Source organism: Triturus cristatus, chromosome 7, assembly GCF_964204655.1.
Source record: "Triturus cristatus chromosome 7, aTriCri1.1, whole genome shotgun sequence".
Taxonomy (NCBI): domain Eukaryota; kingdom Metazoa; phylum Chordata; class Amphibia; order Caudata; family Salamandridae; genus Triturus; species Triturus cristatus.
Window position 1 is genome coordinate 161,306,067 of NC_140590.1, and position 18,821 is coordinate 161,324,887.

The 18,821-nt window shown below is 47.4% G+C and overlaps 1 protein-coding gene across 2 annotated transcripts in view; it reads left to right on the top strand.

Annotated features, from left to right (window-relative positions):
* Nucleotides 1–18,821, top strand: part of KMT2B (lysine methyltransferase 2B) — a 694,916-nt gene that overhangs the window by 107,104 nt on the left and 568,991 nt on the right. For both annotated transcript variants that reach the window (XM_085615911.1, XM_085615910.1), the window contains exons 4-6: nucleotides 4,821–4,962; nucleotides 5,836–6,067; nucleotides 6,336–6,394. In XM_085615911.1, coding sequence (XP_085472037.1) covers nucleotides 4,821–4,962; nucleotides 5,836–6,067; nucleotides 6,336–6,394 — 433 coding nt within the window. The remainder of the gene's footprint in view (nucleotides 1–4,820; nucleotides 4,963–5,835; nucleotides 6,068–6,335; nucleotides 6,395–18,821) is intronic.

The window sequence follows — 18,821 nt, forward strand, 5'->3', positions numbered from 1 at the left end:
CTGTCAATTACGTTTAATGTGTTTTGACCGCTCTATATCCAGTTGACCTTGTTAAATGAGGTATAGTACCCGATTCATATTCTAGATGCATTTGTGACTTCTACATTACGAGCAACACCATATATTTCACAGCACCGGTGCTTTCAATTGCTATGCTTAACATTGGATGTTCACATGTCCTATTCCAGACATTCGTGTATAGTACCCTATTTATGCATCTAAAACACTCAATCAGTTATAGAGCGGCAATCAGCAACTTGCATATCAGCAGACGTATTATTCAAGGTTTACAAAGAGTTCGTCATTATTTATGCCCCTAGGGCTTTTAGTCCTGAGTCTCATAATGAAGCTGGATTCCATTTGGCGTAACATCCTGACTCTATCCCTACCACGTTCTCCTTGAGTTATCATTTTGATTCCATAAGAAGCCATAGTTCTCCAGTCACCTTTTTGGCATTTGCTCATGTGTTCCGCTGTAGCGTACGCCATGTCCCCATTCTTTACTGCACGAATGTGCCCCAAAATCAGTTTGAGCATGCATGTGGTACTGCCGATGTAGTTCATCCCACATGTACATTCTATAATGTAAATTACAAACTTATAGGTGCAGGTGATTTTGATCGATAGCAATTGTTTTACCATTGGGTTCCAGAATAGTGGTCATATTCTTTCCTATTTTGCAGGCTTTACATGAGTTACATTTTCTGAACCCTTTATGTTGATCTGTTAACCAATTTGGTTTGCTGTTTAGATTGAAAATGACTCTTTACTAGTAGGTCTGAGATTCGTCGTTTTCCTGTAGGGGACGACTGGCTTTGTACCAGTAATTTTCCTACGTCAGGATTTCCCGAAATTAGATGCCAATATTTTCTCATGTTAATAACAATTCTACCACTTTCTTTACTATACTTGGTGACAAAGCGCGGAGCTTCATTCTCATTCAGAGTATTCGGTTTCTCAATCAAAGTGTCTTCTCTTGTTTTTAGGTCTTGCCTATGCAGTGCGCATGCGCTGCATAGGAGGACCGTTAGCAGTCGCTCTGCTCTTTTTGGAAGCACACACTGGTGCTTGTTGCGGCATCCAGCTTGCGGGAGCGAGCAGGGGCCCGCCACAAGCACGATTGCAGTGCTTCCAAACAGAGCAGACTGCGCACGCACCACGCCTGGGTTCGCCTCCTGCTCCCCCCCCCCCTCTCTCTCACGCGCATTCAGATGTTCAAAGGAAGCGACACCATGTTCGAGGCATAAGAGCTGCAGATCACACACTTGCATTAGATCGCCATCTGGTGTTGAGCTCGGATGCTTGCACCTTGTTGTTATCTTGGAAGAAATCTTTGCAGTCACGAGGTAGGTGACTCCTCCCTTGGACGATAGTGCGCATGGGCATCGACTCCACCCTTATATTGTTTTTTTTCTGCCATTGGGTTCGGATGCAACTTTTGCGCTCCGGTTCAAAATCTCCATTTCAAACTTTTCGACGCACAAAACTTCCACAAACTCTTCGGATTGACTTTGAATATCTTCGACGCGGGCTGCTGGGCCTATCCACTCTGTGAGGCCTACGGCTCACAGATAGGACGCCATTCAAGAAATGCCCTCAGTGTGGAGCAAAATTCCTGCACAGTGACCATCACAGGGTCTGCAACATGTGCCTCTCAGCTGAAAAAAACGAGTCCAGCCGTCCAGCCTGCTCATCCTTTCAATCAAAGAAGACTATTCGAGATCGAAGGGGTCCAGAGGACATTTTCCAAGGCCCGGATGTCCCGGAAGAAGATTCTGAAGCTCTCCATGTCTGAGCCAGAAGACTCAGACAACCCCGTCATTCCTGGTCGTGTGAGTACTACTGCCCCCCTACCCCAACCCCGCCACCAAAACCGAAGGCACTGGTCAAGACTTCGCCTGTTGGCCCCAGTCGCGATCGAAAACACACTTCAGAAGCCCCGCCTCCAGGCCCGGCTCCGAAGGAAAAAGACCAGCCATCCGGTAGCTCGGGACTGAGCAAACCTCATGTAATCGTCCTGCTGGCACCGAAGCCAAAGGGACATTCGGTTCCGACGCCTTCCACCTCCAAAGACAAATCGGCCCCGAAAACCTCGGTCCGTGGATACGCCGGCTTCGAACGCTTCCAAGCCTAAAGATCCCGCTTCGGCTCCGAAACCAAGATCCTCGGAATGAAAAGACAAGCCTAAGAACTCTACTACGCCTATTAAGGCCAAACAGCATAAAACACCAGCCACACTCGGAACTGAAAAAAATCGGCACCGAAGGCGGTTCCCGAGGAAGAGTAACTTTTTCACCCGGATCCTGTCGATCCTAGGCAGAAAAAGATTTATATTAATCCTGAAACAGGACATGTCACAGCTGTGCCATGTAAGAAGAGGAAGTTGGACACAGTACCTGCCACTCCAGTGCCTGTGAAAAAGGAGGACTCTGCTAAATCACCTATGCCTCCTTCTCCTGTACTTCCTTCTAACCCACCTCCTCTCCCTAAATCTATTACACCACCTCTGCCTGTAACTTCTCTACCACATACACCACCTCCAGATGATGATGACTAGGGGATGGGGGGTGACCCCAATGACCCGTTCACAGATCCAGACGACCCACCACAAGATGAGATGATTGGGAGTACCCTGTCCCAACAGATCTACCAGTCCTCCCAAGCCCCCAGCCATACCCATCAAAACCATCTCCCCCGGACGATAATATTGGTTTTGGACAACTGCTTAATAGGGCTGCCGTTTATCACGGCGTCACAATGCATTCAGACACAGCAGAGGAGGACTTCCTTTTGGATACATTCGAACCGTGTCAAAAGACAGTGCAAATATTGCCAATGATGAAGAGTCATTAAGCATGCCCCTGAAGTGTTCAAGGATCCCGTACGTGCCAGGATTCTTAACCCTAGAATCGATAAGAAATCTAGACCTGCCCCTGAAGACCCTGCTTGCATTAAGGGACAGCTGCCTTTGGATTCTCTAGTAGTTTCCATGCTAGAAAGCGCGCCAACTCACAAACCTCCGGGGATGCGCCACCCCCTGATAAAGAATCCAAATTACTGGACGCTTCTGGCAAAAGGGTAGCTGCGCAGGCAGCCAATCACTGGCGCATAGCCAACACGCAAGCACTGCTGGCTAGATCTGATAGGGTTTCCAGTTAGTCATAGTGGGCCCTATTATAACATTTGCCTGACCAATATAAAACCCAAGCAAATGATCTCATCCAAGAGGGCAAGCTAATTTGAAACGTGTCAATTAAATGCGCACTTGACGCGGCAGACACTGCCTCTAGATCAATCAATACCAGTGTACTCCTTAGACGACATGCCTGGCTGCGCATTTCAGGCTTTAAGCAGGAGGTCCAGACTACCATCCTCAACCAGCCGTTCAACCAAGAACAACTTTTTGGCCCGGCTGTAGACACTGCACTTGAAAAGATGAAGAAAGACACTGAGACTGCTAAGTCCATGGGAGCGTTAGTCTCCACAAACGCGTAGCTCCTTTCGTCACTCCTTCTATAGAGGAGCCTCCAAGAACATGGGCGCAGACACTTCATCTTCCTTTAAAGCCACTACACAAACATCCCCCAATAGAGCACCTCTCCCACTACAAAACAGGGACTTCCCTCCTCTCCCCCCAGACCATTCCACTCCAGTCGGGGGAAGATTATCACAGTTCCTACCTGTCTGGAATTCCATCACAACAGACAAGTGGTTAAGACAGATTATCCAGTATGGTTACTGCCTGGAACTTACACCTACCCCCACACATACCACCCAAGCAGCATCCAATGTCCACAGATCATCTCATGCTCTTAAACAAGAGGCACTCTCGCTGCTTCAAAAGCACTCCATCGAGCCTGTTCCCTTACAACATCAAGGAACCGGGGTTTACTCGATGTACTTCCTAATACCCAAAAAGGACGGGACTCTAAGACCGATACTCTACCTCAGACCCCTCAACCTATATATACACTTGGATCATTTTCATATGATCACTCTCCAACAAGTGCTCCCTCTGCTACTGCTAATCTTTTCTGGATTTGGTCCAAAGGAGATGAGAAGTTGGGTATCATCGGCTTATAACGCTGTTAATTTTTCTGATTTTGATTAATAATAAGGTATGTTGTCCTTTCTTGGTGTTTCTTACAAAAAACAGTTTGTCAACTTTGGTCAAATACAATATGTTTGGTTCCCATTTGAATGTGGTTGTTTATGAACTCCAAATACTGTGTGATCACAAATATATACCTCCTACTACCCATGTTTGACCACTACTTTAGGTATGCTTCTCATTTGAAATAGTTGTTCTGTCTCCGACCTTTTGTACACTGCTCTCGCTTTCCAGTCTTAACTCTCCACAGTGTATAAGCTGAACAGTTATAAATCTGAAATTATATATGCCATGTTAAACACTTAATTTTCTCTTTTGTCCTAAGCCAAGATCTATGAAGACTTGTGTGCGTGCCAAGGCTTGACTTCAACTCCTTCAAACATTGTTAACGTTACATATGTTTTTGCCAGCATCACAGCCAAAGGCAGTGCGTTTCTCGATCCATGCTATACAAACCCCACATAGACGCTTACATCCCTACCCATGTAAAAGTAAATTGGAGTAAGAACTATCAACCATCTAACTAAACAAATTATTCAAGAGCTCCTGTCTCGGTGGCTAAAAAGTAGTGGTGCTTATTGGTACTGCGCTTGGGTGCCTCAGTTTACATTGTCCAGGTATAATGCATTTTGGGACATTGCTACGCTTTTTAAGATTCTCTCAAGTCTCAGAATTTTTATCTTATTACACCTTCATTTCTTGTGAACAGGGGCCAAGAATTAAGCATGTATGCAGACATGCCTCTGTAGCTTTGGGGCAACCTCGGGCTTCATTAACAGAAGATGTACCACGGCTCAGCGCCTTACCTCTGCGAAACAGGGACATAATCGATCTACCTCTCCAGGTGAACGGTAAGTAATTCAATAGCGGGACAGTGGCTGAGTTGATGTGATTAACTGGGCACCTCTTCTATTTACTCTGGGGAACCATTTTTAATGCCTCATGGCAAGGGGCATACACTGTAGAATCATTTCAGTCTGTACAACTAATTCTTTGTCACAATAGGCCGTTGTGTACATAGTCATACCCTGTAAGATAGTACCGGACAATTGGGAATGGTACCCTCAAAGAATTATTTAAATTCAAACCAAATAGAGCTTGCCCACTGTGCCAAGGTATAGGTTACAGGATCAATGGTCTCTTACTATAGTTCAGAAAAAATGATTAACTGAGTTGGTACTTGTACGTGTAGAGGGTAAACTTGGAGACACTGGTTACCTGTTTGTAATGCTGAGCAGAGTGTGGACTGTGTGTAGTTGCTGTCATAGGACTGATTATAGAGTCTTAAGGTGTGTAATGTAAGGAAATGGGGAAGGACAGCAAAGCACTTAATGTAGCACAGTATAAGATGGCCGGGTTAATATATGCTTACTCTCTAGTCTGTGATATTTGTAACCAGTTCAGCTCCTGCATCACTATGCAAACTGTTGGGTGTCCACTAGTGATGGCATCCTTACGTGGGGTAGAGCCTGCTTGCCACATGATGCTGACAGCAGTTTTAAAGGCTTAGCACCACACAAGCATTTAAGGCCTAACCAATTTTACCTTCATCCTAAAGATAAGTACACAGTTTAAGAGTTTTCTGGTCAGAGAACAAAGCAAAAGCGTGATTTTTTTTTTTAGATAGGGCAGCGTGTATTGAGGATTCTGGGTATGAATTCAGTACACTCCTTTGCTATATGGGCGAATTGTAATTCAATGATCTTCTGTTTTCCTCTGTCCAGAGAGTTCTTCAGGTTCTGAATCTGAGAGCATTGGCAGTCATCGGAAGCCTCGTAAAGCAGTAGCAGCACCATCCACTCGCATTGCTAGACCTATGGCTGGCAGAAAGAAATTACGACAAGGTCGCTGTGGCCGGTGTAAGGGCTGCCTCAATCCAATCGACTGCGGAAAGTGTATCAACTGCCTGGACAAAACAAAGTTTGGAGGGCCCAACACAAAGAAACAATGCTGCGTGTATGTTTACCATTGGGGGCAGCTTTCCTGATAACGTTGTTTTGCTGGGTATATTTGGAGGGAGGGAAGAGAGGGCAAAGGAGGAAAGGTGCTATGAGTGCTGGCATTGAGTAAAATGGTTGCAATTGTTCTAATTAGAATGAATTTGCTTTGAATTACTGTCGCAACTCTCCTCTTTTCACTCCTCCCTGCCTCCTTCTTGCAGTTTGTCGATGGGTGGGTTGCTCTGGCTCTGGGAGTATTTTTACAATTCTTTGTCTATTTTCAGGCACCGGAGATGTGACCGGATTGTAGCTCGGAGGAATGCAAGACTGGCAATGAAAGGAGGTGAGATTTCTAACGGGACAGGGATGGTGTTTAGCAGCCAGGTTATCTTCCATTACTGATGGCTGTATATCCACATAGCATTTCCCCCTTTGTGTGCTAAATTTATATATCCTACCAATCTAAGTGTTTCTGTGCCAATGATATGTTTGCTTGTTTGTGTCTAAATTTAGTCTCCTCCGTTTCAAGATCTGTGTTGATTCTCATAGTTTGCTTTCATTAGCTTTGCTTTAGTTCATCTAGTCCCTCTGCTGACTTACTTTTTGTTACAGCCTTTATGTCCAGAGACCCACAGTGTAGAATGTAGTCTCTCCAGTGTGATTTTGTGTACTAGCCTGGATCTCCAGGCTCTATCCATCATGTCTCACTGTTCTCTCTGCTGGCCCAAATGTGTCTCCGGTCCAGTTGAAATGTTATGTTGGAAAATGTTTATTAGAGCATTGGCAAATATATCACCCTAATCATTGAGCAGAAATTAACTTTGTGACCAGTATAGAGGGCATTCTGAAATGGGTAGTTGGAGCGCTGAATTCTCTGGTTTTTGGATTCCTCACTTCTCCCACATTTGAATGCGTACCTTTTGGTTGTCTTGGATATCCTGGTCTGAGTTGCTTCAAATCTTTCTTGTTGGGGTGGGGACAATTTGGTATCATTACACAAGCGTTCTCATTCCTGAGACCTGAATGAATGTAGAGTCCTACAAGACTTACTGCTGTCGTCTTTGCTTTAATCTTTGAGGCTTCCCATTTATCTTAAGTCTGGGGTCTTTAGTGTCTTTTGTGATGCTGCACACCTGTCTGCATGTGGTGCTCCAAAGGTAGGTTGACTGAAGGTTACCATAGACTGAAGTCAGTCAATGGCAGGAATATATTTTCCACAACTAAACTGAGTTTTTGTTCTGTTATTTAGTCACCCTTTAAAGCCACATTAGTCCAGAAATGTCCACCTTTCATACCTTGATTGTTAATAAAACTGATCGTTTTCAGTAAAGTGAAATGTCTACATTAGCGGTCTCCAACCTTTTCTTTAGTGAGAGCAACTTACGATCAGTGAAAATCATTGAGCTACTTAAGGAAAAGCAACGCATGCATTTTTCCCAGAGAAGCAATGTGGCTGCAGTCCTGGTGGAGTAGTGGCAGCTCTGCAATATAATGGGTACTGGTCCAGGCAGCAGACTACTTTTTAAAGAGTGCCACAATTTGTATGTCACCGTTACAAAACGGTGGCATAAAGTTGCCCAAATCTGGCCCCTTGGTATATTGTGCATTGCTATTCAGTGGCGTACAGCTTGTTTGGGGAAAATTACCCATTGTTCCATGCTTGTAATTCACTTTAATCCGTGTACTCCAAAAAATATTCAACTTTTGAATTAGATCCCATTAGCTCCACACGTGGAAATGTCATGCTAATTTTCAAAGTTTCTTGTGCTCAAGGTGTGCCCATCCGGACCTCTTATCCAAGAACCGCACCAACGCATAATTCGTCCACAAGCAGTGTTTATTAAAAACCCAGTGCATTTCGGGCTATGACCAGCCCTTCTTCAGGGGTCACTGCAAATAACAAAAACATATGCCATTACATCATTGTACATTGTTGTTGAAGTGAAAGTTTATGCTATCACAATGTTTATAAAACTGTTATGTACAATCCATTTGCATGTAAATGCTAAAATGAAAAAACAAGAAAACACACATTTCTTTATTCCTTCTCCAGTGACGTCCTTACAAACCTAATCAAACCTGATTTGTAGCCCATCTGTCCCTACGCTTATAATAACTCATCACTTGGGCTGGCCCTTGGCACCCCCATTCCATTTCATAACCATACCGCTTTATTGACGGTCTTGCCAAATCCTCCCCATATCCATTTCCTACTTCTTTAACGTGCTTAAGTTATTTCACACGGGTTCCCTTCACCTTTCTTCTTCATAAATTATCGCCTATTCTTTACTCTATCTTGACCGAACATACCCTGTCACACATGCACATTAACTACCAACCTCTTTACCTTCACATACCCTCCCTCCATCTCCCTCAAACATGCACCGTTTGAACATGCTTTTACAATCCAAAAAATGCTTTACAAAAACCACAACCATTCAACACTTTCACACGTATGGATAAACCTCTTTTCGTCAAAGCAATTTCGTGTTTATAGTGTTGACAAATGTACACTCAAGTATTTTCAGTGATAGGTTTTTTGCATTATTCCTCGTTGGTTCATTTATTTAATGTGTTAAAGAAATATGCAATTTATAAAACTTAGATTTGTTAATGTTTTGGAACGGCACATCCAGTGTATGATGGGAGTAGTAGTCTTTGCATATATATTAGTGGCTGATGGAGTTGTCAGCAGGGAGACCATGTGACTTATCACGGAGCACGAACAAGGGAGGAGGGTTCTGGCGGGAAATTATGGTATAAATATCGGGCGGTTTCTACCTGGGGTAACGTTTCCATGAAAAAAGCGGTTGAGATGGAGGTTTTAAACAACTTTTGGCAGGTATGGGAAGGGTCCGTGCATTAGCGGCCGAGCACATGAAAGTGTTGAATGGTTGTGGGTTTTGTAAAGCATTTTTTGGATTGTAAAAGCATGTTCAAACGGTGCATGTTTGAGGGAGATGGAGGGTAGGGTATGTGAAGGTAAAGAGGTTGGTAGTTAATGTGCATGTGTGACAGGGTATGTTCGGTCAAGATAGAGTAAAGAATAGGCGATAATTTATGAAGAAGAAAGGTGAAGGGAATCCGTGTGAAATAACGCAAGCAAGTTAAAGAAGTGGGAAATGGATATGGGGAGGATTTGGCAAGACCGTCAAAGCGGTATGGTTATGAAATGGAATGGGGGTGCCAAGGGCCAGCCCAAGTGATAATGAGTTATTATAAGCGTAGGGACAGATGGGCTACAAATCAGGTTTGATTAGGTTTGTAAGGACGTCACTGGAGAAGGAATAAAGAAATGTTTTCTTGTTTTTTCATTTTAGCATTTATATGCAAATGGATTTTACAGAACAGTTTTATAAACATTGTGATAGCATAAACTTTCACTTCAACAACAATGTACAATGATGTAATGGCATATGTTGTTATTTGCAGTGACCCCTGAAGAAGGGCTTGTCATAGCCCGAAATGCATTGGGTTTTTTATAAACACTGCTTGTGGACGAATTATGCGTTGGGGCTGTTCTTGGATAAGAGGTCCGGATGGGCACACCTTGAGCACAAGAAACGTTGAAAATTAGCATGACATTTCCACATGTGGAGCTAATGGGATCTAATTCAAAAGTTGAATATTTTTTGGAGTACACGGATTAATATGGATTAAAGTGAATTACAAGCATGGAACAATGGGTAATTTTCCCCAAACAAGCTGTGCGACTGGGAGTGGGGCAGAAACGCTGTTCCCAATAGTATGTTGTTAGCTTTTGTGCTACCTGGGCAAGGCATTGAACTCAGTTCACGCACGCATCCTGAGATTTATATGGACAAACATGGTGAAAGTTTTGGACAAGTAATGGTGTGCATCCCTTTTTTTTCATTGATTATTCAGTGGCGTAGCCACAACAGCATGATACAATGTGCATCACTGTCCATGAGAAGATGTTGCTGGCTGTTTGTTTACAGTGCCTTCAAGGCAGGGCCACGCTTAACTTTTTTCTGATCCTCCAAGGGAACTGCAGTTGCCCTCCAACATGCTTCATATATCCTGCCATTGCGAGTCACAGTAAACGTCCCATTCTTGCTAAGATTACACCCTGCATGATTATCAAAACCAAACCATGCCATTAGTGCTACACTGTTATCTAGCAAATAAAATGTCATTCTTAAACGGAGGTTGGTTCTCAAATGCCATGATTGTGAAAAATTAGTGGATTAGGACAAAACTCTCTCAGAATACACAGTTGAAACATATAACTACATACTGTAGGAACGTGCCTGTTTTTGCATGGTTCCCCCTAACATTTTGCCGAATTCCTGATTTCAACTTGACTGAGTGCGCCCTGAGTCCCTTCCAATCAGGTTCCCCAGGCCTGTGTTCTTTCCCAAAACTGTACCTTTGTCTCCACAGTTGGCACACAGTTGTGCCATATGTAAGTCCCTTCTAAAAGGTACCCTGGTGCCAAGGTCCTTGCGACCAGAGAGGGCCTCTGAAGGCGGCAACATGTATTATGCCACCCTCTGAGATCCTTCACCTTAACACCCACATACTGCCATTACAGGCTGCGTGTTTTGGTGCGGATTAAACCGAAAAGTCGACATGGCACCCATTCCTGGGTGCCATGCCCACCAACAATGTCTGTGGCATGGGTAAGTCACTCCTCTAGCAGGCCTTACACACCAAAAGGCAGGGTGCACCATACCACATGTGAGGGCATAGCTGAATGAGCACGATGCCCCTACAGTGTCTGTACCATTCACAGGCATTGTAAGTCCAATAAAGCCATTTTGATTATAGGGGCTGGATGTTTTGTCAGCATGAACCACACAGCCCCAGATTGGCTCCATTGAAAACTGGTAAGTTTGGTACCAAACTTCTTAGCACATTTTGAACCCACACTAATGCCAGTGTGGGATTTAATGTAAAATGCACTCGGAGGGCATCGTAGAGACCCCCTGAAAAACTACAAGCCCTGGTTTGGTTCCTGAACGCCTACGAGCCATCTGCCACCACCAGACAGATTCCTGTACCCCTGGGTAGAGAGCTTGCAGTCTCTGGGTCCTGAAAGAAAGACCATCCTGGGCAGAGGTGTCACGCCTCCTTCCCCAGGATGGGCAAGGTCCACGAAGGGGAAGCTTCAAAGACCTGCTTCCTTTGTTAGCTACCCACTACCTTTTGTGACCATCCGCAACAGGCCACCACTGGTTCTGACCCCCCACTTCGGGTGGCAAAACCTAGCCAGGATGGGAGGTGTGCCCACCTTTGCCAACAACACCGCTTAGGTGGGGGGAGGTGAAATGAAGCACTCTCCTCCGTCCCCTCCATCGTGAAGATGAGGGGACTTCCCTTTTCTCCCCCCCCTCCCCCCCCAAATCAGGAAAAGTCCTATGCCCCTGCATAATAGGGGTTGTAGACACCACAGAGATTGGGCTCATTGGTCCCAACCTGAACATCTCTAACACCTCTAAATCTAGTATTTAGGGGCACCCCTGGACCTTGCCTCTTCAGATTCAACGACTGAAGGAGGACCGAAAAGCCATGCAGCAGTGGATTAGACGATGACTTACTTGGCCCCAGCACTAACACCTGTCCCCTCCTCCAGCAACCAGGCTTCCAGATATCTGTGTGGCCCACAGCCAGCAACCTCAAGAACCTCATTGGACCTGTGCTGTCTGCGACAAAGACTCCTTTCTCCCGTGGACACCGGATTTGTCCAGCAAAGAAACCAACCCTCAGTCTCCTGATCCGGGTGGATCTGCTGCACTGCACCACTCTGCACCAGACACCCACGGTCCGAGTGGACCACTTACCCGAAGACATCTCCCCGGTGATCCCGACCTCATCAGCACCGTTGGCTGACCTCACAAAGACGACTCCTCGACGCCAGCAGCCTCTGTTCGAATCATCCCCCCTGACTGCACCCAGCAGCATAAACTCGACACCAAAAGTAACCCTGGCATAAACCCCTCCGCCCGCACCCCCACCCCCTGCTTTGGGGAGCACAGCAGACTGTGCCCGGGTGTTCCTCAGCTATCCAACTTACCGGTCCAGCCATTGGTTGCCCTTGTCCAGCCTCCTGGTCCAAGCCTGCAGCGTTTCTTCCTGACCAACTTCCTCCACTGGTTTACATTGGCAGCCCTTTGCCTACTTTGCACCCTGCTGCCAGAGTGCAGCTTGCGGCGTGCTTCTGGTGCCTACCTGTGGCTCCCTTTGTGCCTCTTTGATCCCTGGGCCCTGACCCAGAAACTGTAGGTACCTACCTGTGACCGGAGCTCTTCTTAGTACCCCCAGTCTCCATGGCACTACATTGGGCCCCACCTTCTTCTTTGACCTCTGCACCCGACCGTCCCTCTGCCGCTGAGCGCGCACTCACTTTACTTGTCTGACCCCTGCCCTGTGTAAGTGCTACCAGCTCAAGACTGAACTTCAAAAGGGAGTACTTGCCTGTAAGACTAACTTTTTTTTTTTGCAGCGTGAATCTTTCTGTATTCACTATGCTGTGCATTATTCCGCGATCTTGTGGTTGGGTCCGGATTCGTAGTCTTTTCTTTGTGTTTTTTTTTTTTTTTTTTTTTTTTTTTTGTAGCCCAGGTGAGCGGCGAAGACCCACCATTTGGTGCACCTCCCGTGACGTCGTCGTGCTTCCTGCGGAAGTCCCACCTTTGGGGCGCCATCTTCAGATTCTTTTTTCCGCCGTTGGGTCTGGATCGTCATCGGGAAGCTCCAGAATTACAATCGAAGGAAGAAGAAAGAAAAGCGAGTTTCGTCGATAACTACTACGAAGATATCACAGGAAAAGGAATAGATTACATCAGGAGCGCGAAGAAAGTAAGTTTTGCGCCTTTTTCTTCGACGCCCTTGGAGAATGCGCACTCAGAGGCCCTGAGCGCAATGGACAAGACGCCATTCAAGTTCTGCCCTAACTGCCACCACAAATTCGCGCAGAAGGACCAGCATCCGGTCTGCAACCTCTGCCTACCGGTCGACCATCAGAGTAAGGACTGCAACGCCTGCTCAGCCTTCGCACCGAAGACGCTCCGAGTGAGAGATCGGCAGAGAAGAGCCAACGCCAGCATGGATGGCAAGGGTAAGGCCCCGTCGCTCTACGATCTGGGCCTATCCACGGACGATGAGGACAACGTCGCCGAGGGACCCGAAAGCTTCACGGTCGTAGAGACCGACAAGAAAAATGAAGACGAGGTAAGAGAATCGTCGAGCTCAAAACAGAAAATACCTCAAACCCGAGGGTGACTCGAGAAAATCAGAGTCAAAGTCCACGAAGGGAGCCCCGGCGCCGAAAAGTTCGACGACCAAGGGGGGAACCATGGACAAGAGGCCGAGCGGATCCTTCGAAAAGGACTCCCTGGTGCCGAAAGACGCCGAAAGGCAAGGATCGTCGAAGTCGACCCATGAGATGGGACGTTCGACGCAGAAAGAGCGGTCGACGCCGAAAGCATCTCCGAGATGGAGAAAAAGAGGCGGCTCGAGGCCGAAATGGATAACATCCTTCAAAGGAAGAAGGAGTTTGATGCCAAGATTCCAACGGCTCCACTGACGAACGTCGTCGAAATCGAGGACTAATTCGACACAGAGGGGCTGACCAGAGATCTCGAAGAGGAAGACGAGACCTATTATGAAGGCGATGCCGAGGAAGAAGACCAGCAGTCGTTCTACAGCTCGGCGCCATCTACCAGCCACGACATCGAATGGCAGGATCTCGACACCGAAAACCCGGAGGAGCCCGTAGACACGTACCCTTCGAGGCCTTCGCCACCCGACATCGGGGTGTACAACATGGTGGTCAGGAGCGCAGCGACAGCCTTCGGCGTCAAACTCGACGAAGAGAGGCCGAAAGCCGACTTCCTCCTCGAGACACTGCTCCCCATCCAGACGAGGAGCCAATTCCTCCCCATGCTGCAAAGTGTGATGAATCAGGGGAGGGAAGCCTTTAAGGGTAGCATCACCGCCGACTCCATCATAGCTTCCACGGCCAGGAGAAGGGCCAACGTACCAGCAGCTTCGGGGCCACCACCTGATAAAGAAAGCAGGAGGATAGACCTCATAGGAAGAAAGGTCGAGAGGAACGCCGCAATGCACTGGCGCATGGCGAATTCCAATGCACTTCTCAATAGGCACCAGTACCAGCACTGGGACGAGATGGGGGAGCTAGTAAAGCACCTCCCCGAGGAATACCGCCAGAGAGCCTCGCACCTTGTAGACGAAGGTAAAAACATCGCCAACTCTTGTATAAAGACAGCGTTGGACGGGGCAGAGACTTCAGCAAGACTAATGGCCATAGGGGTCACCGAGAGAAGGCATGCATGGCTAAGAATCTCGGGATTCAAACCGGAGGTGCAGAACAACATCCTTAGCACCCCCTTCAATGGAGAGACACTGTTCGGAGCAACAGTAGACGAGAAACTCACCCAGCTGAAAAAAGAAAAAGAAACGGCGAGGTCCATGGGGGCCCTACAGCTGAGGGGAATGAGGCGAGGCAATCCCTCAAGGAGACCCTACGGTAGGGGAGGAAGCCAGCAGGGGGCGTCGCACCAGACATTCCAGCAGGGTGATGGTCACGGACAACAAGGTCAACAGAAGCAAAACTGGCAGTACCAACCTCTGGGCCAGTCCTTTCGCGGGAGAGGGAACGGACGTGGCCAGAGGAGGAGAGGGGGTGACCAGCCCTCATCAAAGTGACTCAGCACGCAAGAGGACGCCTACCCTCGACATGCCCCCAAGGGTGAGGCGCAGGGTGAGGCGCAGTACAGTAACATCAGGGGAGAGAGAAGATCCGAAAGCCTACGAGCATACAACACCAGTAGGCGGAAGACTGAGGTTCTACCTTCAGGAGTGGCGAAGTATAACCACAGACAAGTGGATACTGAACGTCATGCAGTACGGATACTGCGTGGATTTGGAGAAAAGACCTCCAAACAGAAGACCAAAGGGAAAGCAGAGATCGGCTCAAGAACTGGCCCTACTCAGAGAAGAAACACGGAAACTTCTAGAAAAGAGAGCCATAGAGGCAGTGCCGTTCAGATAACGCAACAAGGGGGTCTACTCAAACTACTTTGTGGTCCCGAAAGTAGACGGAAACCTCAGACCCATCCTGGACCTGCGTTACCTAAACAAGTTCATCAGAACGCAGAAGTTCAAAATGACTTCGCTGCAGGAGGTACTGCCCCAAATAAGAGACGGGGACTTCATTGTCACCGTGGACCTCAAGGATGCCTACCTGCACATCCCAATAAACAGAAGACACAAGGGCCTTCTAAGGTTCAACATCGACCAGGAACACTACCAGTTCACAACCCTGGCCTTCGGATTAAAATCGGCGCCAAGGGTCTTTACAAAATGCCTGTCGGCGGTCGCGGCCCACCTACGAAGGCAGGGAATCCATATCTACCCCTACTTAGACGACTGGCTGGTCAAGGCAAACTCACGCGAGAAGTGCGAGAGACACGCAAAACGCGTAACAGACACTCTGACGAACCTGGCGTTCTCGATTCACTGGGGGAAGTCATCACTGGAACCGGAGCAGGTGAAGATTTTCCTGGGGGCAAAGATCAACTCCCTGAGCAGCACAGTGGTGCCCAGCGACAGGAGGACAGATGCCCTACTGAAGGAGACGCGGCTCTACCGGAAGGGGCGAGCTCTGACAGTGAGGTCAGTGAGCAAGATGATGGGGATGATGGCGTCGTGTATCCAGCTGGTGCCGAATGTACGCCTGCACATGAGACCGTTCCAGGAATGGCTACAACAGCAATGGTCACAAGCAAATGGAAGTTGGGAGGATCTAGTGGTTGTTACGCACGCAGTGCAGGAGGAGATGACTTGGTGGAACAGAGACAACATGACAGCAGGGAGAAGCCTGACACCACCAAACCCAACAATGACCATTACCACGGACGCATCGCAAAAGGGATGGGGAGCGCACATGGACAACCTCAGAGTGAGGGGTCTGTGGGCTCCAGCAGATGCGGTACGCCATATCAATTACCTCGAATTGAAAACCATCCAGCTAGCCCAGAAGGCATTCCAGAGGCACCTGTACAACCAGAGGGTGTTGGTTCAAACAGACAACACCACGGCAATGTTCTACATCAACAAGCAGGGGGGGGGGACACAGTCGTTCCCTCTCTCCTCTCTGGCACAGGAGATTTGGAGATGGGCCATACCTCTCAGGGTAGATCTACTGGCAATTCACCTTCCAGGGAAGGACAATGTGGAGGCAGACTGGCTAATCAGGCAGACCTCGGCATCACACGAGTGGGAGCTCAATGGCCAGGAAACGGAGAAGATTTTCCAGAGATGGGGAACTCCCACAATAGACCTGTTTGCAACACGCCAAAATGCAAAATGCCAAAGCTTCGCGTCCAGGCAACCAGATCAGCAATCCCAAGGAAATGCCCTATGGATAAGCTGGTCGAGGACATTTGCCTACGCCTTTCCACCGATACCTCTGTTGCACAGAGTGCTCGAAGTGCAGAACCAGCAACATGACTCTGATCCTAGTGGCTCCGCAGTGGGCAAGGCAGACATGGTTCTCACAAATTCAAGAAATGGCACAGGGCAATCCCCACAGGTTCGAGAGAAGAAGGGACCTGCTCTCCATGCAAAACGGAGAGGTCCTACATCCGGAACCAGAGACCCTCAACCTGGCGGCATGGCTCCTGAGGACCTAGAGTTCGCTCACCTTAAGTTGCCTCCTAGCACTATGCGGGTGCTGCGGGAGGCAAGAAAACCAACTACACGAAAATGCTACAGCGCCAAATGGAAGAGATTTACTGTGTGGTGCAGGAAGAGGGGCCTGCAAAATAGAATGACTAGAGACTCAACCGTACTGAGGTACGTCACACACCTTCTAAAGAGTAACCTCTGCTCGAGCTCCCTAAGGGTACACCTAGCGGCGATCGTAGCCTACACCAGAGGGGAGAAGGGTGGAAGTTTCTTCACTTCGCAGGTTGTGAGGAGATTCATGGAAGGAGCCAAAAGAATTGCCCCTCCTAAACGGTTGCCGCCGCCGGCATGGAACCTCAACGTGGTACTGACGGAGATCATGAAGGCACCGTTTGAACCTATTCACAAGGCCACGCTGCAAATGTTGACGATGAAAACGGCCTTTCTGTTGGCCATAACCTCACTACGCAGGGTGAGCGAGCTTCTAACGCTACAGGAACCCTACATTCAGATTCACAAGGACAGGATAGTCCTTAGAACAGACCCACACTTCATGCCCAAGGTGGTGTCGGCGTTCCACATGAACCAGAGTATCCAGATACCGAGTTTCTTCCAAAACCCAACTTCAAACGCAGAAAGGGCCCTGCTCACCCTCGACGCTAGAAGAGCGGTGATGCACTACATTGAGAGAACGAAGGAACTCAGGAAATCAAAGCAGTTGTTTGTGTCCTTTGCTACTAGCTTCATGGGTAGACCAGTGACTAAGGGCACCATCGCTAGATGGATTGCACTCACTATTCAATTCTGCCACAAACAGGCTGGACAGGAGCTAGCAGAGGGAGCTCAGGCTCACTCCACAAGGAAGAAGGGGGCCACCGTTGCCTTCCTGGCGAACACGCCCATTCAGTACATATGTCTAGCGGCAACTTAGGCATCTGTGCACACGTTCACAAAACACTACTGCGTGGACATTCAGATGAACAAGGAAGCACAGGTCGGACAGAAGGTGCTTCAACACATTTTCAACGACCAACGCTCATCTACCACCCAGCCACCACAAAATTAGGAAAGCTGCTACAAAGTCTATGCACAGCATAGTGAATCCAGAAAGATTCACGCTGCAAAACGAATAGTTTCTTACCTGTCGGTGTAGTTTTGCAGCTTGAAGATCTTTCTGGATTCACTAGTGAACCCACCCACCTCCGCCAGGAAGATGAGGCTGGAGGAAGAGGGGGTAAAATTGAGAAATCAGAAGGAATGAAAATGTACAGAAAAATGAACAAAAGAATTAATCGCCTAGGGTTAAAAAAAAAAAAAAAAAAAAAGAAAGGAAAAAAGAACCCGAAGATGTCGCCCCAAAGGTGGGACTTCCGCAGGAAGCACGACGACGTCACGGGAGGTGCACCAAATGGTGGGTCGTCGCCGCCCACCTGGGCTACAAAAAAAAAAAACGACTACGAATCCGGACCCAACCACAAGATCGCGGAATAATGCACAGCGTAGTGAATCCAGAAAGATCTTCAAGCTGCAAAACTACACCGACAGGTAAGAAACTATTCGTTTCTTTCATAGGATTACATTGAACTGTACCATAACATTGCATATCTCGATCATTGCAAGGTCTAACACTGTATTTGATTGACATGTACAGAAAGCTTTCCTAAAACTGTAAATTATTCATTGCATTTACAAAATCATACTGCATTCCTGAAACTTATTACCAGTGACAAACTGTATAAATTACCTGCACTCTTGGTTCTAGTAATAAAAATAACAAACCTTGTATGCATACAATTTGTTTTGATTCAGTCTTTGCGTGTGACATCATTTCTTGCCTGGGCGTGTACAACAAATGCCTAACATGAACTACCCTCTTATAAGCCTAACTGCACAGCTCAGCTACCACTACAGTCAGAGTAAGGTTCTATCTACTTATACCTCTGCCATATCTTTGGGGACTCCCTGAACTCTGTGTACACTATACCTCCTTTTGGTATAGTATCTAGAGAGCCAGCTTCCTACACATGGCTATTCACTTGGTCGACTAAAAAAACAGCTTGAATGACTGGTGTTATGGTTACAGGATAGAACACATG